This window comes from Embiotoca jacksoni, unplaced genomic scaffold (assembly GCF_022577435.1).
Source record: "Embiotoca jacksoni isolate LCO1_2020_lvr unplaced genomic scaffold, fEmbJac1.0.p SCAF_2, whole genome shotgun sequence".
NCBI lineage: Eukaryota > Metazoa > Chordata > Actinopteri > Embiotocidae > Embiotoca > Embiotoca jacksoni.
In genome coordinates, this window is record NW_027185340.1 from 10,434,085 (window position 1) to 10,457,907 (window position 23,823).

General features: G+C 49.8%; 2 protein-coding genes across 3 annotated transcripts in view; both read left to right on the forward strand.

Moving 5' to 3' along the window:
• Positions 1-23,823, forward strand: part of ttn.2 (titin, tandem duplicate 2) — a 185,012-nt gene that overhangs the window by 24,465 nt on the left and 136,724 nt on the right. Inside the window, exons 40-56 of one of the 2 annotated variants that reach the window (XM_069154449.1) lie at positions 303-353; positions 11,835-15,614; positions 16,560-16,838; positions 17,094-17,657; positions 17,819-18,100; positions 18,184-18,462; positions 18,544-18,825; positions 18,920-19,198; positions 19,466-19,753; positions 19,849-20,127; positions 20,247-20,528; positions 20,753-21,031; positions 21,315-21,593; positions 21,701-21,979; positions 22,066-22,353; positions 22,432-22,710; positions 22,975-23,256. In XM_069154449.1, the coding sequence (XP_069010550.1) occupies positions 303-353; positions 11,835-15,614; positions 16,560-16,838; positions 17,094-17,657; positions 17,819-18,100; positions 18,184-18,462; positions 18,544-18,825; positions 18,920-19,198; positions 19,466-19,753; positions 19,849-20,127; positions 20,247-20,528; positions 20,753-21,031; positions 21,315-21,593; positions 21,701-21,979; positions 22,066-22,353; positions 22,432-22,710; positions 22,975-23,256 (8,331 nt within the window). The remainder of the gene's footprint in view (positions 1-302; positions 354-11,834; positions 15,615-16,559; positions 16,839-17,093; positions 17,658-17,818; positions 18,101-18,183; positions 18,463-18,543; positions 18,826-18,919; positions 19,199-19,465; positions 19,754-19,848; positions 20,128-20,246; positions 20,529-20,752; positions 21,032-21,314; positions 21,594-21,700; positions 21,980-22,065; positions 22,354-22,431; positions 22,711-22,974; positions 23,257-23,823) is intronic. The other variant, XM_069154450.1, reaches the window with a different exon arrangement.
• On the forward strand, positions 767-10,811 carry LOC138200799 (titin-like). Its single transcript, XM_069153685.1, has 3 exons — positions 767-798; positions 1,227-1,309; positions 1,445-10,811. Exons 1-3 carry the CDS (start codon positions 767-769, stop codon positions 8,803-8,805), a joined length of 7,476 nt encoding a protein of 2,491 aa, XP_069009786.1. The 3' UTR covers positions 8,806-10,811.

Below are 23,823 nucleotides of genomic sequence, written 5' to 3' on the forward strand. Positions count from 1 at the left end.
TGAATCAGCTCAACCTGCTGCAGGTGATTCTTCACATTCAGATCACCTGTCGAGTCAAAGTGGAACGTCCCTCATCAGCTGATTAACCTGCTGATAAACCTTCATCTCCTCCTCCTCCTCATCATTATCACTCCCCGCAGGAACAAACCATCCTCCTCCTTCTCCTCCTCCTCTTCCTCCTCATCCTCCTCCTCCACCGGCCGGTCACCTGTCACACCTGTTACCATTCTCTTGTCTCCTGTCCCCCATCCCCTCCTGTCCTCTGTGTGGACCGTGTACTGACACATGTCTTTCCTCCGCAGTGACCCGTGTCAGAGAACAGATTGAAGCCAGGATCGAGCAGGAGGTCAAAGGTAAGCCCACGTCAGGAGTGACAGCAGGTGATTGACACCTGAGACGCAGGAAAGGGACAGTTTGAACAGATTTCTGTCTGAGTTTCCTTTGAAAGGAGTCTGACGAAGCTTGGAGAGTTTCCGGAGGAGGAATGGATGTGTGGGTGCATGTTGTTCAGATCAGAGGCGTCCAGCATCCACTGACTGCATTTAGAGTTTGTAATGATATCACATGTTGAACTGTCCCTTTAAATGATCTTTGACTCTCCACAGTTGCATGTCATCTCCAAGTGTGTTGATAGAAAACTGTCTGTATTCTTCCACCTGCTCTTATTTTGACAATCCCCATGGTTTCCTGCAGGCGAGCCCTGAACTTGCTTGTACCATTGTTTTGACCGTTGCGGTTTGCATCCAGGGGTTCATTTCGTTGTGGCATGAAGGTTCCTCTGATGTTTTCCCAGAGAAGGTGCAGGATGTGTATCTTTTAAAGCTCCCAGACTTGAAGTGCCCTTTAAAAGATATGGAGGTTTTCTGCATCTGGAACTGAGACCTTCCTCCTGCTCAATATTTCTTCGCCTGGCTTGCAGATAGTGGGATGTGACTCCTGTGGTTTGCTTCCTAAATAACACCAGTAAAACTATATTAGTTCGAATAAACGCCTTCTCACCTATTTGACAGCTTCATTGGTTTTGGATTATAAATTGAGTTCTGGAGAGCTTTCATTCATTTCCTCTCAAGTTTACGGATTAGAAAGGGCGTTTATTCTCCTGTCTGCAAGTCAGGTAAGGAATATTCCAGCGCAAAGCCAACGCAATCGTCCAAAAGTAAGCGAATGTTAGCAGCCCATCTTGGAAACGTGCTCTTTTTATTATAATAAAATAATTTGTTTTGAAGAAATTTCCACAGACGAAGGATCAAAACTTCCTGCAGGTTTCTAATAAAAAGAATCAAGTCTTGCGTTTATTCGAACAAATATGGTGAGTGAAATTATTTCTTCTGGCATTGTGACTCCCAGCATGCATTTAATATTTCCATTACTGATTCATTCAAATCCTTTTCTGTGTTTTTACTGCGGAGCCTCGTTGTTCTGACCACTGTGTTTTTGTTGGCAGAGCTCTTTTACCACCAAGGAGCGCCGCCTGGCAGCACCGACCTCACCGTCGCCCAGCAGCTCCGAGGAGCCTTCTCCGACACCGAGGACTTCCCGGACCATGGACTGGTGTCGGCCAACCGCTGCTCCAGCAGAACCTCGTCCATCGTCTCGTGGACAGAAAACATCAAACCATCTTTCACCAAGAAACTCAAGTTCCAGTCGGTCCTGGAGGGACAACCAGTCGAGCTGAAATGTAAACTGGTTGCTTGTCCTTCGCCGACCATCTTGTGGTTCCACAATAACAGGTCTATTCCTAAAGAGCGCAGACGTAGGATCTGCACCGACAGCACCATGCACATGCACACCACCAGTCTGCTGGTCGATAGTGTCAGGGAGAAAGACTCGGGCAGTTATAAGGTGATGGCCATAAACACGGAGGGTTCTGCCGAGTCCACAGCATCACTCCTGGTGTCGCTCAGGGAGGAGCAGTCGGCCAACTACTTGGGCTTCGTTAGACGCTCCGCCAAAGCCCACGAGAGCGTAGACAGCATGGCAGAGCAGAGGAAGGAGAGGAAATTCAGGGTGGACCTGCGCTGCGTCGGGTCTCCGTTTGACAAAATGTCCAAAGTCCATCAGGGACGGTCTCGTTCTAAGAGCGCTATGGTGCGTACCGTGTACTTCCAGTCCGGTTCCCATTCCAAAGAAAAAGAGTCAGAGAAGGAGTCCAAACGTTTGGAGACGGCATCCGAGCGCGCGCCGTCTCCCCCGCCCATGTTCGACAGGTCCGAGCGATTTAACGACAGATTCAGTGACATCTACTGCGACCGGCGCACCGGTGCCAGGTTCAGCGACAAGTTCAGTGACAGGTGCAGCGACAGGTACAGCGAGAGGTTCAGTGACACCGAGAGCCTCCACAACGAGGTCAGAACCAAACTTACCTCGCTCCAAAAAGCCGTCAAACAGAAGAAGAGGCTGTCCATCTCCACCATGTCCTCCTCTGAGTTTGAGTCAGAGTCCGTTGCCAGCGAGTCGAGCTACGCGGATTACGTGGAGAAGCTCCGGGTAAAGCCAGCCTCTCTGCCCGATGCCCAGCATCGACCCTTCGATCTCGGGGAGACTCCCCGGGAGTTTCACGGTAAAGCCTGGAGCAGGGAGCCATCTCAGCCTCGTGGGAGACATTTGTTTGAGCCTCAGTCCAGAACCAGAGCCATTCAGATCATGAGAGGGGAGCTGGTGGACACGCTGGTGCCAGAGACAGACAGGAAGTCAGGTGAACAGCGTTCAGAAACACTGGGGGGTAAAACAGGTGAGAGTTTTGTTGAGTCGCACACAGACGTTAGATTCAAGCAAACGGTAAGTGAACATCACAGTGTGGAGACTGCAAAGATGGAGGTGGAACTACATCCCCCTGATGTCCTCGACACCACAACATACAGCGAGCTCAGGGAAGAGGAGATATCCCCGACACGTTCAACCAGGCCGAAGATGGGCTCATCAACCAGGAAGAAGCTCCTTGATGAAGCTGTGAGTCCTACAGACACTCAGACAGCTGAGAAAGATGAGGGTGCCGGGCAGTCTCTGAGGGCTCAGTACGAGAGGAGCCTGGATGCTGAGCGGATGGTGTGTGAGGAGAAACTGCTCGCCCTCAGGATCAGGAAGTGGCAACAGGGCAGTCGCATGTTGGAGGAGGAGACGGTTCACCCTGAGACCCACCTGGCGGCTGAGACGCACTACATGGAGCCTACAGGGATCCTTTACACCCAGCAGCAGGTAGAGGAGACGAGAGCTGGCATGGAAACTGAGGCCACGCCCCCCTCTTTCCATACATCACCCAGGCTGAAGGCGAGGACAGTCGATCCTGAAGTCTCAATATCCAACTCACCTAAAGTAACAGCCAAAGGAGGTGAGCTGGAGACGTCGGCCTCCATCAGACGAGAAGAAACACGAGACGAAGCCACAATGAAAAGTGGAGTACAGGAAGTGAAGTCATCACCTGGAGCTACAGGTAGGTCAGAGGACAGACTCAGAGAATCACAGAGGCCCGTCAGGTCCATCAAAGACAGGTTCCTCAGTGAAGCTGTGACTCCTGACGGAGCCGGATCAGCTGAGTCATATGAGAAGGAGGAGTCTCTGAGGGCTCAGTACGAGAAGAGCCTGGAGGCCGACCGGATGGCGTGTGAGGAGAAACTGCTCGCCCTCAGGATCAGGAAGTGGCAGCATGGCGTGAGGATGTCGGAGGAGGAGACGTTTCACCCGGAGACCGACCTGCCTCTGCCGGCTGAGATGCACTACATGGAGTCCGAGCAGCATGTTTACACCCACCAGGTGGCCGACCCTCCTCCCATCCCAACACCTACAGGCAGAGCAGAGGGAGGAACACCCGCCGGGGTCAAAGCCAGAATAAACACCACAGCAGAGCCGGACGCCGAGGCATCGGCCACACAAAGATCTCCCAGAGTGAAAGCCAGAGAAGAGAAGATGTTGTTTGAGAAGACGAGAGAGGAGCGAGAGCTTCAGCTTTCCAGGGAGAACATATCGGAGCTGAAGAACGAGAGCGAGAAGTTGTTCAGCGAGGAAGAGGCGCTGACTCAGCGCATCATGAAGTGGCAGCAGGATGTTCTGATGGAACAAGAGCCAGTGAAGCTGGAACCCGACTGGGTAGAGGGTTACTCACCGATCCAGGCAGACCGGACCACCAAGGCTCCACCATCACTTCCACAGCTGGAGGCGGTACGCAGCAGGAAGACTCCCCTCGCACAAACAGCCAAGGAGAAGTTCCTCTTGAGCGACCCGGTTCCTGCTGGTTTCCAGGACCAGGAGGGGGACGACCTGCCAACGGAGGGCCGTGAGACCAGGCTGCAGAGGGACAGCGAGTACTTTGTCAGTGAGGAGGAAGCACTGGCTCAACGCATCCTGAAATGGCAGCAGGATGTTGTTGAGCAGGAGGAAGTGGCCGAGCTGGAGTCAGAGTGGGCTTTGGAAAAACAGCCAGCCCCTGGGGCGCCGCTAGAGCCTCATGGAACTCCACGTGAGCCTTCTAATGGCGGTTTAGCCCCGCATGGCGGTTCTGCTCCTCACGATGCTCCTCACGACGGCTCTGATCGTCACAGTGGCTCCGCCCCTCCCCAGTCTTCTTCCATGACAAGCCGTTTTCCTGCAGACAGTTTATCACACCATGTGAGTGTAAAAGATAAAATGGGTCGTGGAGCTTCTCCTGTTCAGTCCACAGAGTCCTCCATCAGGAGTCCACAGGAACATTTAGGAGGAGAGGAAGAGAGGAGGCGGAGCTGGGAGGAGCACGCTGTGACGGTCGATAAATCCAGCAGCCAACGCTTCCAGTCGGAGGTCAGAGAGGAGAGAGGAGCGAGTAGTGAGAGCATTGGATGGAGGCAACGAGAAGGTTTGCGAGAGGGAAGAAGTGCTGAGAGCCACGAACGAGGAGTGATAAAGGAGGAGAGGAGAATCCAGGAGGAGTCCCAGGAAGGAAAAACATCAGCGAGGGTAAAAGAAGGAGCGAGAAGTGCTGCAGGAACCCGTCCAGCATTCACCAAGGAAACATCGTCACTGACAGTAAAGACTGGAGAGATGTCAGAGTTCAGCTGCTACTTCCAGGGTGTTCCTCCTCCCTCCGTCAGCTGGCTCAAAAACGGCCACCCTCTGGACCACAACCCAGACTATGACATCACCACCGGACCGAACTGCTCCAAGCTCACTGTGTTCTATCCAACCACAGACCACCAGGGCACCTACGACTGTGTCATCATCAATAAACATGGAAAGTCCATCTGCAGCGGCACTCTGGAAATCTCCAGGAAGGTGTCAGAGGCGTCAGGAGGCTCACAGGAAGTGGTCGTCACAGAGGAGCCAGGTGGAGGACGTGAACTCCGGGAGACCATGATGGAGGAGGAACTTCTGACCTTCATGGACTCGGGGAAGGCCACGCTGCAGGTGCCTCAGGCGGTGATCCACAAACGCCGCAGCTCAGATGAACCTCTCAGCTCCTCACCGGTACAGATCCGAATCACAGCCGCCACTCCTGTCCCGGAGATGCCAGAGGACAGCGGCGAGAACAGAGCTCCGCCTTTTATGGAGAAGACTTCAGAGGATGAGGGAGCCTCTCAGACGCTCAAACACAAGTTCACCTTCTCCTATGATGTAGTCGGTGAAGCTCCTCGTGTGGTCGCTGAATTAGAGAACATCAGCTGCTCTGAGGGTGACACTGTTGTGTTGGAGTGCGTCATCACCGGAGAACCCGCCCCAGAAACCACATGGTACTACGATGACGTGTGTCTGGGAGTCACGGCTGGACAGTACAGAGCTGAGGTGGAGGATAATGTCTACAGGCTGTACATCAGCAGTTTTACACACACTGATGCTGGAGTGTACAAATGTGTTGCTAGAAACAAGCTGGGAGAAGTCAGCAGCATCTCCGATGTGTCATTCCAAGCGGATGCTGTGGAGGAGGAGGACTTCACTGCGTCTGGGGATGTCAGGAAGTCTCCTGTTGGCATCACTGAAGCTCCATCAGACGTCAAAGCCTCAAGATCCAGACCGGGTGTCTCCAGACAGCCTCCGGGTGTATCCGGCTGCGGCCTGCAGGCTTCTGCTGCTGTAATAAAAGTGTCTCAGATTAAACAGGCGTTTGAGTCCAACACACCGGTTGCAGTAATAATACCTCCGTCTCCTGAGGAGCAGAGAAAGGGAGCAGTGTTCCCACAAGAGTTTATACCTGCTGTGGCCATCTCCCTTGACAGGCAGGAACCTGTGGAGACCCTCCAGGAGGAAGTGCAGGAGTCTCCAGAACTGGTGAAGCCTCAGCCACAGAAACCTGCAAGTGAGATGGAGGTGAGGGAGGAGACTGTTTGTACGTTTGACAGGACGAGCAGCTTCTTTCCCTTCCAGTCTGAAAAACGTCCTGCTCCTAAACGCTCTGTCAGAACTTCATCTCCCGCTGAAGAAGCCGTTAAACCCACAAGAGTTTCTGAAGCTCTCCGACCTGAGAGACAAAGTTCAGCTGCGACGTCTTCCTCTGTTCACGGAGAGGCTGAAGTTCCCGGTGTGGAGGGTCCCGCTCGTCCTGTCCTGGAGGTTTTGACAGAAGTTGAGAAACATGTGAAACACAAGGTTGAAGGATTAGAGGGATGTGTTTGTGCGGCTGGGGTAGAGGACCTGATCTCTGTCCCAGAGCCCTCGATGGACAGCGGGGTCTTTGTCTGTCTGCCAGACTCCCAGACGGACGACACCGAGGTGTCAGAGACAGTCGAGGGTGATGCAATCGAGTCTCAGACACAAATCCAGGCAGGAAATCAGAGGGTGGATGTGGATGTACCTGAACCTCTTATTGTCAAGCCCAAAGTCGACCCCAGAACCAGGTGTGCCCCCCAGAACTGGGAGGGAGGTGGTCCGGACCGGGCCTCGGCAGCCATCAGCTCAATGGAGGAAGAGGAGGTCACGTTCGGCACGGTGTATGACTACTACAACCCTCCGACGGACTGGGGACGGCCTCTGTCCCCGGAGTCGGAGATGTCCATCGAGATCGGCAGCACCGTAAGCGAAGAGGTAGCCGAAGCAGCCGAGAGGTTCTTCACCCCTGGTTCTTCCACCGAGGCCTCGCAGCCAATTGCAGAGTCCTTCCACACGCCCAGCTCTGACACGGCCGGTGGGTTCATGACCCCGCAGGAGTACCCCTTCTCCCCCGTCGAACACAAGAGGCTCTCCACAGGAGAGTCCAGCGAGAGGTTCTTCTCCCCGCTTCAGTTCCTTCCCTCTCCTGCTGACGAGGGCGTCGAAACATGTGGAATAACGGCAGAGGAAAGTCGATTCCTCGCTCAGAGCAAAAGCTCTTTAGGCCTGGCAACCCTTCAGGAGAAAGTGCAGGGAATCCCCCCGGCCTTCCTCAAACCGCTCATCAAGAAACGAGTCTTTGAAAACGACTCGTTGATGTTCTACGCCGAGGTGTTTGGCCTTCCTTCCCCAGAGGTGAAGTGGTTCTGCAACAAGACCCAGCTGGTGGCAGACAGCAGGGTTGTAATGGAGAGAGATGGGGACAGCATCTCCCTCACGGTTCATAATGTCTCTAAAGCCGACCAGGGAGAGTACATCTGCGAGGCGGTGAATTACGTCGGGGAGGCCAGGAGCGTGGCCTTAGTGGTCGTCGTGTCTCAAGAGGTGAGGTTCATGCCGGCTCCACCTGCCGTCACCCATCAGCACGTGATGGAGTTCGATGTGGAGGAGGACGACTCCTCTCGCTCTCCATCCCCTCAAGAGATCCTGCTGGAAGTGGAACTGGATGAAAACGAGGTGAAAGAGTTTGAGAAGCAGGTGAAGATCATCACTATTCCTGAGTACACGGCCGACAACAAGAGCATGATCATATCTCTGGATGTGTTACCGAGTCTCTACGAGGAGGGCGCCGTGGACTTCGTCACCCAGGAGCACGACCAACTGAAAATCGCTTTCGAGGTCACGGAGATGCCTCCGAGGTTCATCAATCCCATCTGCGACATGGAGACCCCGGAGGGCACCACGGTGATGTTCGAGTGCTCCCTGATGGGGATTCCTTCTCCCATCGTGTCCTGGTTCAAAGGGGATGGAAAGCTTCCTCACAACAACAAGAAGTACCTCCACTCCTCCGACGGAGACAACCACTTCCTGAAGATCTGTAAAGTCACCCCACAGGACAGCGGCGTGTACACCTGCAGGGCTATCAACATTGTGGGGGAGACTCTGTGCAGGGCCTCCCTGGTGGTAGTAAACGCCAAGGCTTTCTCCGGGAAGACCCGTGGCCGGGAGCTCACCGCCGTGTCGCTGGGAAGCGCTAAAGTCCAGCCTCAGAAGTTTGACCTAATGGTCGGCAACACGTCATTCGATGGAGAGCAAGTGTCAGAAATCGAGCTCGAGTTTGAGTTCGAGCAAGAGGCCGATGAGTCGCAGCGTGCCGTCAGGTTGGTGGCCAACACCGACCATGAGACCAGCGAACAGGGAGAGAAATACGTCAGCATTAACTTTGATGTATTTGCTGAGCCAGCAAAAGATGACAAGATCGAGTTCAAAGGGAAGTCCTCCGACATGTGCAGCTTCCAGTTCCAGGTGACTGAGACGGCTCCCAAATGCGTCATCCCCTTAACTAACGTAACCGCAGCGGTCGGGACGCCCGTTATCCTCCAGTGTCTTGTTAGTGGTAAACCGAACGCCACCGCCGAGTGGTTCAAAGACGGAGAGCGCATCGCAGACAGCCGCTGCATCATCCAGGAGAAAACCGCAGGTCACTTCAATTTGCTCATTACCAACGTGACCCAGAGTGATGCTGGAGAGTACAAGTGCATCCTCCACAACTCGGCCGGCTGCGTTGAAACCACAGCGCTGCTCAAGGTGTTTTAGGTTCTGAGGCTGGTCGCACAAAGTTGAGCTCACCATCCACGATTTTTAGTTTTAAGGTCAACCAAGACTTTAAAAAATAATGTGGCTGACAAAGAAGCCTGCTGCTTTACTGTAAAATTGAAAACAAGTCAAACAAACGTTTAAATACATCAAATGTTTTCACATGTCTGAGCCTTTTTTAAACATTTCTACTGATTGTTTCCTCACATTTAAAACATTTAAAACATTTCTACTGATACTCACATCCTCACATTTAAAACATTTATACTGATCGTTTCCTCACATTTAAAACATTTCTACTGATTGTTTCCTCACATTTAAAAAATGTCTACTGATCGTTTCCTCACGTTTAAAACATTTCTACTGATCATTTCTTCACATTTCTTCACATTTAAAAAATGTCTACTGATCATTTCCTCACATTTAAAACATTTCTACTGATCGTTTCCTCACATTTAAAACATTTCTACTGATAGTTTCCTCACATTTAAAACATTTCTACTGATACTCACATCCTCACATTTAAAACATTTATACTGATCGTTTCCTCACATTTAAAACATTTAAAACATTTCTACTGATTGTTTCCTCACATTTAAAAAATGTCTACTGATCGTTTCCTCACATTTAAAACATTTCTACTGATCATTTATTCACATTTCTTCACATTTAAAAAATGTCTACTGATCATTTCCTCACATTTAAAACATTTCTACTGATCGTTTCCTCACATTTAAAACATTTCTACTGATAGTTTCCTCACATTTAAAACATTTTTACTGCTCGTTTCCTCACATTTAAAACATTTCTACTGATAGTTTCCTCACATTTAAAACATTTCTACTGATCGGTTCTTCACATTTAAAAGATTTCTACTGATAGTTTCCTCACATTTAAAACTTTTAAAACATTTAAAAGATTTCTACTGATTGTTTCCTCACATTTAAAACATTTAAAACATTTCTAGTGATAATTTCCTCACATTTAAAACATTATATTGTATATTGTATACATATATATTGTCAACATTAAAGTTTTCCTTTTAATTCAACAATAACTTTGGGGCGAAGTTGACGTGTTTAGCTTCAATTTGTCAGACTTTATTTATTGTAACTGTATAAACCCAGTAGAAGAGAGTAAAGGATCTTTGTGCGACCAGCCGGCTGTCATGTCGGTGAAAACAGTATTATTTTGTTCATTGAAAGCGAGCTGAGAAAACAAACAGCTGAAATGTGCCCGCTGCTGAATGTTCATTAAAACTTCATGTTTGTTTTATTTATTTCAGTGACATGAAGAGTGTGAAGAATTTGTGTAAAAACACAAATACACAAAACATTCAAACAACTACATATCATTGACATTAAACTTTTTTTTTGTTATTAATAGGAACGTTTTTGTGTGAAGCTGCAAATCCAAAGTAATAATTTAGCTGACAGATCAATTAAAAAACAAAACAAATATAAAGTAAGATTCATGAATCACCTGTAAGTATTAGAGCTGAGAGATAATAAATTAGAAAAAACACTTGTTGATAAGATGTTAAATTATAATTTATGTGTTCACATCACTGCTTTGTTTTGGTTTGAAAAACCTCCTACCCTAATAAATCAACATTAATGATCAGGAACATCTTTTTGAACTGCTGACTTTAATGTTTCAGTGGTTTTCAGAGATTTTAAAAGTTCTACTGTCCAGTTTTGTTTTGGATTTTTGTGTTTTGGAGAGTTTCTGCTGCTCGTCAATGATATTTGTGGGTTTATAAATCAAGCTGATAGTTCATAGAAGAGTTAGTTGATCACTAATTTTAAAGATGGATAACACTGTGAAACTTTTTTTTAAAGTTTTGATGTAAATATGTGTAATTTTAGAGGAATACGAGTCGTGTTTACCCGTAAAGTCAGCCAATAAAGACAATCTGGTGATGAGGTAGAAATCTGTGGTTTATTTGTACAGGTTTGTCTCCAGTTTGTCTCCAGTTTATATAATAAAATATCTGATGATGTACAGTTGGAGTGTCAACTTGTTTTCTTACAGGGTATATGACATTATTCATTGTTCATATGGTCCAGTTATCCGTCTGCAAATTTAAAAGATAAAATACAGAATAAAATAGAACCCGTTTAATTTATTGGTCGAACGACTTCATCAGCCAATATTAGCCAATCACAGATAAATAGATATGAAAACTTTTATTCAACAGAACATAATTCAGAACATGATGCTCAGGGTAAATTATCAACTCTTCTTTATGCGTTTTTCTTTATTTATATTTATTAAATTCCTGTTCTAGATGTTGTTTTAAACGTTAAAGTTCATTGTTAAACTGTCAAATATTTCGACTCCATTAAATATCTTTGTCAACAGTGTTTTATAACCACGTTTCAGGCGATATATCGATGTCTATATTTTTTACTTCCTAATATCTGGATGACTTCAGCTCCTAAAAACTTCATATCTGTTGGGCTCCTGGTGAAAAAAGTTTGTTGTTTCAGACTTTTGGTGCTGGTTGAAGCTCATTGCACCAAACACTGAATTAATTTACTCAAACTGAAACATGTGAAACACTGATGTTTGATCAAAGTGTTTATTATCAGCAGTGTGTATGGTTATTTGTTCTGTTTAGCTTTAATAGTGAATTTAAACAGATGAGATTCATTTTTAACCAGAGAGACAAACTACAAAGAATCTGTTGTGTTTGTTTAGTGTTTGATTCATTGGAGAAAACGGAGTGTTGATATCAATGACTCTGAATATGTTTGTGTTTTTGTTGTGTGTATCAGGGCTGTCAGTCTGCTAACAGGAATTTAAAACAGACATTTTGTCCTTAAAATGAAACATGTATTTCTAGATCCTGCAGCAGACGAGAACGTCGTCAGCATGTTTTTTAATCCTCTCATTGATTGATTGATTTTATCAGCTGACTTGTGTTGAAGGACAGCCCTGATATGTGCCCTTGTGATCGTATTGTTGGTGTCATAGCGTCTGTGTTGTGGATGTTGTTATGAGTGTTGCTCAATGTTTCCCAACAGAGCACTCTAGCACCACCGTCACCACCGTGGAGGAGCAAGAGGAGACCTTCCTCACTGGTGTCCAGTTACCTCACAATCTTAAAACACTTGAACTCCAGCCAGAGTCCAAACGCTTCTCTTCCACCTTAGAGAAGAAAAAAGAAAAGCCAGTTTTCCTTAGCCAGCTGTTGCCGGCTGCCGTGACCAGTGGGGAAACGGCCCGGTTCACCGTCACGGTGTCCGGCTGTCCGAAGCCCAGCGTCCAGTGGTCCCACAATGGGAAGGTCATTCAGAGCTCCTCTGTTTACAGGCTGATGGAGGAGAGGGAGGAGCACGTGCTGCTGATCTCTCGGGTCACGTCTAAGTACGAGGGCGAGTACTCCTGCACGGCCTCCAACAGGTTCGGTCAGACCACCTGCAGCACCTACCTGGAGCTGAAAAAGCCAGATATCAGCCAGGCGGAGAAATGGGTGGAGAAGATGTTCAAAGTCACAGGTCGACCTCCGGCGTTCACGGTTCAGATCCAACCTGTGAGCTGCTCCGAGGGGGGAGAGGTTTCTTTTACCTACAGTGTCAGTGGGGATCCAGCCCCTAATGTGAAGTGGTTAAAGGGGGCCTTCCACATCCAGCCTAGTAGAACCTGTGTGATCACAGCCAACCCCGATGGGTGTGGCTCCATCAGCATGAAGGGCGTGAAACAGGAAGACAGTGGTTTGTACTCGTGTCGAGCCTCCAACCCGCTGGGCGAGGCGACGAGCAGCGCTGAGCTGGTCGTGTTCAGAGAACCGGCGTCTGTGTCTCGTCAGAAGGAGCAGTTCTCCAGTCTTCAGAAGAAAGGCTACAAGGTGTCGGTGACAGAACAGGCCACCGAGTCCCGCCTGTACCAGGTCAGCCTGCCTGGCCAGGATCGAGTCCGACCGGACCAGATGGTTTACACCATCGGCACCGAGGACCGCCAGATCATTCCCAGCGAGCAGGTGGGCTCTCTCACGGAGCTCAGTGTCTCTGCCGCCACGGTTCACCGCGAGCGTCTAACACAGCAGGCGGCGGTGCTACAGACCCACGAGGTGGAGGAGAGGGTGTCCGTGGTTCCAACCCGCCCGCCTCAGGTGTCAGCGGTTCCCGCCAAGCAGCTCCACACGGCGGCATTTACATCATCCGTGGAAGAGAGCCAGGACCTCACGGAGCAGCACTGCGACCGCATTCAGAGCCCCGAGGTCATTGAGCTCCGGCCAGCCACAGAAAAAAGGTCAAAGGTCATGTCAGCTGTGGCCGAGGAGCTCACTCCGCTTTCTACTGTCAGCACAGAGCCGCTGGCTGACAGGAAGTCTGCGACCATCAGACCCACCTCAGAGCCTAAACATGTGGTCAGCGGGCACCAGGTGGAGTCTCAGCTGTCCATCTTGAGGGAGCGGTCTCAGGAGATCCTCTCTGCTCAGGAGGAGACGGGCTACCGGCTCACAGAGGGGGTGAAGATCTTATACTCAGCCCAGTCTGCAGAGAAGCGGCTGCTCACTGAGGGCCACACGGACCGACTAGCAGCAGCAGACTCTGCTGTGGCGTCTTCCATCAGGATGGAGCACAAGCGACCTGTCGTGGCTGCGCTCAGCGAGTCCAAACACACGCTCTCAAAGGAGATGCAGCTCTCCGTGATGAAGCCTGCGGAGGAAGCTGCTCATCTCGGTAAGGACATGATGATGAAAGCAGCTCTCTCCGCTGAAGAGAAGCGAATGCTGAAGGCAGAGTCCACGCAGCTGCTGCCCAGTCTGGACAGTGCAGAGTCCATCCAGCCGCAGGTGGAAGGAGAGCAGCTGCTGCACCTGCAGGTCATCACAGATCAGGACCTCCTCCCCTCTGAGAGGAGCTTCACCTGTGACCAACCAGCAGCAGAGCAGGCAGGCAGCAGGAAGAGCCCCACTCTGCTGCACACTGTCAGCCAGAATGAACAGAGGACCGTTGTGTGTGAGGACACGTCAGAGTTTGAGGCCAAAGCTAGCAGTGTGACCCTGCAACCCCAGAGAGAGGCCCCCACTCTGTTGCATCTGCAGTCCACCCAGCCTGTGGAGGCGCTGCCCAAAGAGGGGGTTCTCACCCTGGAGAAGCCCGACCAGCAGCTTGCAGCACCAAAACAAGAGAAGACCCGGAGCCACGCAGCCGTCTCTGAGGAGAGGAGAGAGCTCACCGCTGATTATCACTCAGAGCTGGATCTGTCTGTGACTGGAGTTCAGTCTCAGGTCCGAACTGAGCCCAAACCTCAGAACATCCTTCAACTCTCATACCAGCCACTGCAGCTGCCCAAAGAGACACCGCTCAGCGTGGACGTCAAGCAGCAGCGAGCGTTGGTGCAGAAGGAGGACCGCTGGAACGTGATGCACGTCCCCAGCGTGGCCGACAGTCGGGCCTTCGAGGAGGGTCACACCGAGAGTCTGACGGCAGTGGACAGGTTCACCTGCCTCACGGCCGTAGAGCCAAAAGTGCCCACCGAGCCGGTCCAGATAGAAGAGAAGGAGATCTCCACCGAGAGCAGCGTCCCGCTGGAGGCGGCGCAGCAGGACTTTGCTGTTGAGATCCAAGAGGGTCAGTCGGTCCGGCGGTCGATAGTGATGGACGAGAAGCGAGTGCTGACAGGGGAGCTCTCTCAAGAGATCACCAGGTCAAAGTCCTCCAAAGTCGCCATCAGCAAGCAGCCCAAACTCTCCCTCATGGCACCAGAATCTGAAGACAGTCCAGCTCTGCCCAAAGAGATGACGTTTGTCATTCAGATCCCCAAACCGTCCAGTCTGAACATCCGCCGTCAGCTCAGAGACGCGCTCCAGTCTGCCGTGGCCACCGAGCAGCCAGTGCTACTGGCCGATGTCGTAGGAAGCTCAAAGGCTATAGATGTACAGGAGGTCAAGGTTCAAAGGGAGCCCCGGTGGGCTATGTTTACATACCTGATCACCACAACAGGTGCTCCCATGGAAGTCACTCTGGCCTTTGAGGGTAAATACCCTCAGACGGCCGACCTCAGGACTGAACTGCAGGCAGCTCTCCACTCCATCGTGTATCAGGAAGCCCACGTTCTCACCTCAGAGCAGCCGGGCACGATGCAGCTGGACAAACCTCAGAGGGCGCAGGTCAACTCGGCCCGCTCCAAACAGATGCTGTCATCCGTGGTAGAAACAGTGGGTGTGGCCGAAAGCACGGTAGACTTCACTGCTGTTAAATCTCAGGCGGCTTCACTGAAGACTGAGTCTCGACTGTCAGTTGAATGTGCTGCAGCGGAGCGACAGGTCGAGGTGCAGCAGTTTTCCCACATCCAAGAATCCACCGAGGCTCACGTGACTTTTGAGCAGTCGGTGAAGGTGTCCAGACAGGAGGTGAGGTCGGTCACGGGCAAAAGTCGAGAAAAAGACACAGGAGCAGCTGTTGTTACCACAGTTCTGCCTCCCACCTCCGTCCCCACCGAGCAGGTGGTGGACGTCCAGCAGCAGATCAGGGAGGAGGTCTTCAGAGAGGTGACAGTGTCAGAGCAGAGAGAAAACCCCGTAATAGTTTCCTCCCTCCAAGACGTATCCGTTGAGGAGGGTAGTAACGTAACCTTTAGCACAACCATTAAGTACAGCACTAAGGTAAACTGGTTTTTTAACGGCCAATTGGTGAAATCTGGCAAAGAGTTCAAGTGTTCCAGAGAGCACGACACATACACACTGGTTATCCACACGGTTGTCAAGGAGACGCACCAAGGAGAGTATGTTTGTGAGGCTGAGAACGAAGCCGGCAGGACAACGACGTCTTCCAGACTCACTGTGATCTCAAGAGGTTTGACAACAGGAGAAATCAATGTGTCATTCATTCATTCATAGCCTGAGAGGAACTAATCATTCACTCCTCTGTCCTCTCACCAGTATGATACCTTCTTCATTCACTCCTCTGTCCTCTCACCAGTACGACACCTTCTTCATTCACTCCTCTGTCCTCTCACCAGTATGATACCTTCTTCATTCACTCCTCTGTCCTCTCACCAGTACGATATCTTCCTCACTGTGGTTTCTATATCAAGTCATGTTGGTTCTGATCACTGGATGCTACTAACTCACCCTGCCTTGTTTGTTCCACTTCATTCTGTGGTCAGCAGTCACCTACAGACCAGAACCATCACGTCTAAGCAGGTTCAGCTGATGGTTGTCAAGGTGGTTGTTATGGTTCTGGTCTTTAGAACGCTCTCGTGGTATTTCCATGGTCACTTAGGCATAGCAGTAGGAACAGGTTCCTGTAGGTCCATCCTGAGTAGGAGCAGGTTCTAGTAGGTCCATCCTTAGTAGGAACAGGTTCGTGTAGGTCCATCTTCAGTAGGAACAGGTTCGTGTAGGTCCATCTTCAGTAGGAACAGGTTCCTGTAGATCCATCCTCAGCAGGAACAGGTTCCTGTATATCCATTCTCATTAGGAACAGGTTCCTGTAGGCCCATCCTCTCCACATCTCCAGTGTCTCTCTGCATGCTCTGTAGGCTTCACCTGCTTTCATCTGTCACAGACTTGTTGTTCCTACTGCTGGCGGGAACCGTAGCCCCATGACAGTCAGAGACAGCAGCTCTGACACCATGGGGTTAATGTTCTGGCTGTTTCTCTCCTCCGCAGTCACTCCACCATCGCTGTACATTCCTCCATCGCTGTACATTCCTCCATCCCTGTTCCTCATCTGTCCATGTTGTTACAGCAGCAGTGGAGCTCATCACTAACGTTTACTTTCTACTTTGTGTCTCAGTGCCACCCGTCTTCAGGCAGAGAATCACACCTCTGGAGATCAACATCGGCAACCAAGCCAGGTTCGAGTGTGAGGTGGAGGACGCTCCGGATGTCACTTTCAGATGGTACAAATCCAGCGTTGAGATCAGACAGAGTGAGAAGTATCGGATTATCAGCCGCCACACCACCTCCTCCCTGGAGCTCCTTAACCCCGTGAAGCCTGACAGTGGCGAATACAGCTGCAAAGCTTCCAACCAGCACGGCACAGACAGCTGCAGTACCTCCCTCATCGTCACGGGTAAGACCCCACGGGACCTTCCTTAAACTATCGCTGTGTGTTCATGTGTTGGAGAGAGAGAGAATTATATACAGACCTGAGTCATTGTGCTGCAGTGTGTTAAACTCAATCTGGTTTGGCAACATGTCTCCATGTGGAGGATCAAAATGTTCTCATGTTTAAACCCACATTGATCACCAACTTCACTGGTTAGTTGATTTCTGATGGTGTATGTTTCCTCTGTGAACTTATTGTATGTCTACCTGCTCTCCATAGAGATGTACCCTCCAGTATTTGTATCAAAACCCGACCCAATGACTCTGTATGTGGGCAAACAGGCCGCACTCCAGTGCTCGCTCACTGGATCCTCCCCCATGGACGTTGTCTGGCACAAGGACAACATAGCCGTCTCCTCTGAAGGGAACTATGTGATGAAGTGTGAGAGGAACAAGTATTCCCTTCACATTAACAGACTTGAGCTGACTGATCAGGGAGTGTACCTATGCAAGGCCTCCAACGCGATCGGCACGGCCACCTTTACCACAGAGCTCACGGTCATCAAGAAGCCCAGCTTCGTTAGCAGCATTGAGCCGGCGTCAGCTGCTGTCAATGACCCGCTGAGGCTGGAGTGCCAGGTGGATGAGGACACTGGTGTGACCGTCACCTGGACCAGGGATGGCAAAAAGGTCCATCAGAGCATGGATAGTAAACTGTCCTTTGAGGACAAGGTGGCCGTTCTTGAGATACCAAAGTCCAAACTTAAGGACTCTGGGAAGTATGCGTGCACGGCCACCAATGAGGCTGGGAGCTCCTCTTGTGAGGCTGTGGTGACGGTTCAAGGTAAGATCTTAAGGGGGTCTCTCCGTTAGTTTAGTGAGCTGGTGGATTATGACTGACACCTGCAAGCTGCTGCTAACACTCTGCACTGCTGTCCTCGTTATTTCCTGTTTCTCTGTCTCTTCTGACCAAATCTTGGTGTTTTTAACTGAACACTCTTTCAGAGCCGCCGGCCTTTGTCAAGAAAATGGAAGCTAAGATCACGTGGAAGCAGGGTATAGCTGCACGCCTGCAGTGCACGGTTAAAGGATCGCCTGAACTTCGGATCCACTGGTTCTGGAACGAGAGAGAGCTTAGTGATGGAGACAAATATAAAATCTCTTTCAAGAATGGAGTGGCCACATTTGAGATAATGAACCTGGTGGTCACAGACAGCGGCAGCTACACCTGTGAGGTGTCGAATAACGCTGGCAGCGAGAGCTGCAACACTCTTATAGCTGTTAAAGGTTGGTTTAATGATGCATCTACGTTACACTCACTATCAGTTCAGGTTACTTTTGGTGTTCATACTCACTCTTCTGACATCCAGAGCCGCCGTCCATTAGAAAAGAGCTGCAGACGGTGGAGGCCGTGAAGGGAGCAGCAGCTCAAATGGAGTGTGAGATCACTGGAACAGCTCCTTTTGAAATCAGCTGGTTAAAAAATAAGAAAGCCATCAGAAGTGATCAGAAATACACAATAATCTGGCAGGAATCCGTGTCCAGGCTGGAGATCCAGAGCTTTGAGAGTGCCGATGTTGGAGATTATCAGTGTGTAGTATCCAACGATGTGGGAAAAGTCACCACTAAAGCTGTGGCTAAACTGAAAGGTCAGTCAGCTGAGAGAACTGTTGTGGAGGTTTCATGTTGTGCTTCAGATCCAGTTTTTAACCTGTAATGTGTTTTTGTAGAACCACCAACTTTCACAAAGAGAGTTGAGAGTGTCACTGCGGTTCTAGGAAACACAGTGAAGCTGCAGGGCACCCTGAAAGGCTCCGCCCCTATCACTGTCAAATGGATGAAAGACGCAGAAATCCTGCGAGATGACGATCCAAACATCAAGATGATGTTTGAGAACAGTGTTGCTTGCCTGTCCATCACAGCCGTGGCCATCACCCACGGCGGCAAGTACTGCTGCCAAGCAGAGAACGAGGCCGGGCAGCAGAAGTGTGAAGCCACACTGACTGTTCAAGGTCAGAAATGCTCATCCAGAACCGGGCATCTACTTCTGTTAGTTCTGTGTCTGCACTCTTTATCTGAACCACTAACGGGTCTGTCTTATCCCAGAACCTGCCAGAATCATAGAACCTGCAGAGTCCATCAGTGTGACCGCAGGAGATTCAGCCACACTGGAGTGCACCATCTCTGGAAGCCCAGAGCTCAAAGTGAAGTGGTTTAAAGACGGGAAGGAGATGATCAGTGGGCGTAAATATAAGATGACTGTGAAGGATAATTTGGCCTCCATGAAGATTCTTACAGCAGAAAAAGGAGACACTTCAGAGTACAAGATGGAGGTGTCCAATAAAGTGGGGAAGGACCAGTGCACCTGCTCCGTCACGGTCTTAGGTTAGCTCCTGGTTTCTGATCCTTTAACTCTCAGGAATGCTGCTACTGTTTTACAAATAATTGAAATAAGAGTTATTAACAACTTTTAGTTGTAGATTGTGTTTCTAAACTTGAAGTCTCTGTATTCACGTCGGACGTTAAGCTTTGGCCTGATAGCTGAAATGATTCAATCGACTAAACTCAGTGTTGGTTTCTTTGAATTTTGTTGAGCGGTTCTTTTCAGGAACCCTCTGTTAACTCCTGGGATGTTTTGTCTTCAAATACCAGATCGGATAATGCCTCCAACTTTCACCAAGTCTCTGAAAAGAGTTGACGGAAACGTTGGTAATGACATCTCCATGGACTGCAAGGTGTCCGGGTCCCAACCCATGAGCGTAGTTTGGTTCAAAGACGACCAGGAGATTGAATCTGGAGCCAAACTCCAGCCTCAGTTCAAAGATGGCTCGGCGACACTGAGAATCGCTCGGCTGGAGAAGTCAGACTCTGGAGTTTACAAATGCAGAGCCACCAATTCAGCTGGCTTTAAAGAAACCAGCGGCACACTCTATGTCAAAGGTCACGACCGTGCTTTTTTCTTGCTTCTGTTTGTTGTATGCTGTCCTTGAACGGTTTCATGCTAACATGAAATGTGTTTTGTTGGCGGCCTCCAGAGCCCCCGGTGTTCACAGGGAAACCCGACAACCAGGAAGTTATTCCGGGGAGCACAGTCTCCTTCAGAGCAGCCTTCACTGGAACAGCTCCTCTGGCTGTGAGGTGGTTCAGAGAGGAACAAGAGATCACAACTGGAGGCTCTTATTTTATAAAGAAAGAGGCCTCTTCAAGCTCTTTGGAGCTTCACTCTGTGAAGCCCATTGACTCGTCTCAGTACACGTGCCAGGTGTCCAACGATGCTGGGAAGGTGGACTGCACCGCGGTCCTCTTCGTGAAAGGTGCCTGTCTTCAGTATCCGTGCAGCTGCATGAACACGTCTTTACATCCTCAAGTGACATCGATATGATACTAACATCATGTCTCCTGTCTCATAATGAATGTTAACCTCTTCTCTCAGAGCCTCCGGTCTTTGTGAGGAAGCTCGAGGCCACCAAACTCGTCACCAGCAGCGACTCGGCACGGCTAGAGTGCAAAGTGACGGGCAGCCCCATCATCAGCTTCAAGTGGTTTAAGGACCAGATGGAGATCAGCTCCAGTCCTAAATACTCCATGAGCTCCACTGACTTAGTGGCAACTCTGGAAGTAGTTGATTGTAGAGTAGAGGACAGCGGAGAGTACGTCTGTGTGGCATCCAGTGAGGCCGGGACGGACCGCTGCAGCAGCACCGTCACCGTCAAAGGTCGGTTCAGGTTACAGATGTCCTTTTGACTGCTTGTATTGTCTTTTCTATTGACTTTTATTGTGAAATTGAAGATATTCAGCTTTCCAATTGTTCCCTCCCAGTGGCGTTACCATAGCATGACCACTGAGGATGTCTGATCCGAAGATCATAAAACTATTTTTAGCTTCACAGTAAACCTCCGTTCAGTGCAGCGTGCTGACACGTCCGATGTTTCCTTCCAGAACCGCCTGTGTTTGTTCGTAGTTTGGAGCCCAAAGATGTGGTGAAAGGTTCCGAGATGATGCTGGAGTGCCAGGTGTCTGGCTCCTCCCCTTTCACTGTGTCATTTTATAAAAACACAAAAGCGATCAGGAACGACAAAAGACACAGGCTCACTGTGAAAGAGGAGCTGGTAGTCCTGCAGGTGGTGGCGGTGGAGGCGGGAGATGTCGGGCGGTACCAGTGTACTGTAGAGAACGAGGTGGGGAGGTCCTCCTGTGAATGTCAGGTGACTCTGAAAGGTTGGTTCAGACGCTCTTCTTTAATTTTTTAATCAGCGTTTTAAATCTTCATCTTAAAGCTAGTTCCCTTAAGGTGCTTTATTTCTAAGTTCTCTTTACAATTGGTGCAACAGCTCCACCTTCTACCTGTCGACCTCGACTCAGAGAATTCATTAAACACGTTAGAAGCTCTCTGATTGGTCCAAACTGTGAGACTCAGTTAAACTTGTAGCAGTTTGCTTGATGAAGTCTGACTTCAGGAGACTGATATTAATAACGTTCATATAAAATGTCTTCCTTGTAGAAGCGCCATCATTTGTGCGAAAGCTGGAGAACCTGAGCTGGCTGGTGGGCAGCGAGGTTTCTCTGCAGTGCAGTCTGAAGGGCTCTGAGCCCATGACCGTGTCCTGGCTGAAGGACAACCACGAGCTCAAAGAGGCTGAAAACATTCAGATCACTTACGACAAGCAGACCGCTGTACTGCACATCAGCAGCTTACAGAGCAAACATGGCGGCAGGTACTCATGCCAGGCGCAGAACCAGGCCGGCAGCCAGACCTGCTCGGCTGTGCTGACAGTCAAAGGTTGGTGATCCCTGATGTGAATCGTAATTTACCATCTTGATAATCTTTAGTCTGGATTTCTTCAGTAGTTTGAGGTTCTTTGCTGACCGTTTTGTTTGACGTCCCAGAACCAGCGAAGGTCACAGAGGAGACAAAGTCTATCAGTGTGACTCAGGGGGATCCGGCCACACTGGAGGCCAGATTCCTGGGCACGAAACCACTGAAGGCCAAGTGGCTGAAGGCCGGCAAGGAGCTGAGCTCAGGCCAGAGATATAAAGTGCAGAGCAGCGACAGCAGCTCTGTGCTCAAGATTATTAAAACAGAGAAAGGTGACAGCGGTGATTACGTCTTCGAGGTTTCAAATGATGTCGGTCAGAGTTCTTGCGAGGCCACGCTCACTGTTCTCGGTCAGTTCTTCATGTGTGCCAGAGAATTTAAAATGACTTCTGTTTGAATGTTGCGTCTCACTCCTGTTTGTCTTTATCTGTGTTAGATCAAATAATTCCTCCGTCTTTCACGAGAAAACTGAAGCAGACTGAAGGTATCAAAGGGTTGTTTGCTCATCTGGAGGGTCTGGTGTCGGGCTCCCTGCCCATAACCACTCAGTGGTACAAAGATGAGAAACAGATCCACACCGATGAAAAACACAAATGCACTTTCTTTGAGAACGTAGCTTTCCTGGAAATCTCTGATCTGGACAGTAAAGACGGCGGCAGCTACACCTGCATCGCTACCAACCAGGCAGGAACCGTCCAGTGCTCAGCCGTCTTGTTTGTGAAAGGTTTGTTGGGTTCATCCGTCGGTGAATCATCAGCTGCAGAACTAATAGCTTTTACAAGCATTAATTTTTGTCTTTCAGAACCACCTATGATTCTTGAAAAGCCAGAGTCCATGAATGTGTTGCCTGGATCGAAGGTCCAGTTTAATGTTCTGGTCTGTGGGACGCCACCACTGACCATCAAGTGGTTTAAAGACAAGCGAGAGGTTTCCTCCAGCGCTGACTGCTCTGTGCTCAAAGACAACACCTCCAGCTCACTGCAGCTCTTCTTTGCCAAAACCTCTGACTGTGGAGAGTATGTCTGTGAGATACACAACGATGTGGGCACCACTTCCTGCCAGGCAACACTCTTTGTCAAAGGTTATCCGTCTTTATGTCACTCTCAGTTTACAACTATGTCTCCGGCCATCTGTTCTTTTGATTGGCTGCTTTCCTGTGACATCCTGTTGAGCCTCCACCCTCTGAGAGAGCATCCAGTCTCCCACTGTGCTCTCCATCAAGGGACCAAATCACTCGTTCACGACTTCACAGTGAATTAAACCTTTGAGCAACAGTTGGTTGGAAACATACCGACTGTCCACGTTTCCCCTTGTCTGATGGTTCCTCTGTTGTTTCATTTCTTAGTGCCTCCTAAGTTCACTCGGACACCGGCCCGTGTGTCCGTGGTGCGTCCCGGTCAGAGTAAAGTGTTTGAGTGTCAGGTGACCGGCACACCTGAGATAGACATCTACTGGTTCAGGGAAGGCTCTGAGATCAGCCCCAGCGACCGCTACAAGATGGCCTTTGTTAACTCTGTGGCCACCCTGGAGGTGTGTGGGGCCGACATCAAAGACGGGGGGCTTTACTACTGCGAGGCTCGCAACGAGGCCGGCAGTGAGAGCTGCAGCATGGAGCTCAAGGTCAAAGGTCAGTCGTGTCAGCGGACATGTGCAGGAGTTATAAGAATATACGAGGGTGGATCAATAAGTCCGGAGACCGTCAATGGTGCATCGCACGGAGCAGGAGGAATATATAAATCTAAAGAGTGAGCGTCACAAAGTTTTGTTTTGATCGTCACCAGCTCCTGAGTTACACACAGAAACATCACAGTTTGACGTTAAACTCTGTAAACGGTCAACAAAGACCCTTGAAATATTCTGTTAGGTGTTCTGATGACATTACGTTTCAAGAGGGGCGGAGTTTCACTGTCCAAGACTGAAGAAGGCGCGTCAGGTCAGGCGACACTAGGTGGGTTTTCTTTGTGTCACTGTAAATTCGTCCCCCAGAGTCAGACTGTCAACACCGAGGGAAACATTCACTGTGAACCACCTGAACTGTTGCGCCATGGCAACAGGCTTCTCCAACATGGCAACAGGCCACTCAGCGCGTTGAAAATGAGCGAGTTTCTCACCTCAACAACACAATCGTAGCTCTGCCTCTACACAGGGTTTGCCTCCCTGCTGCTTTTTTCTGTTATCCAATAATTTGTCACAA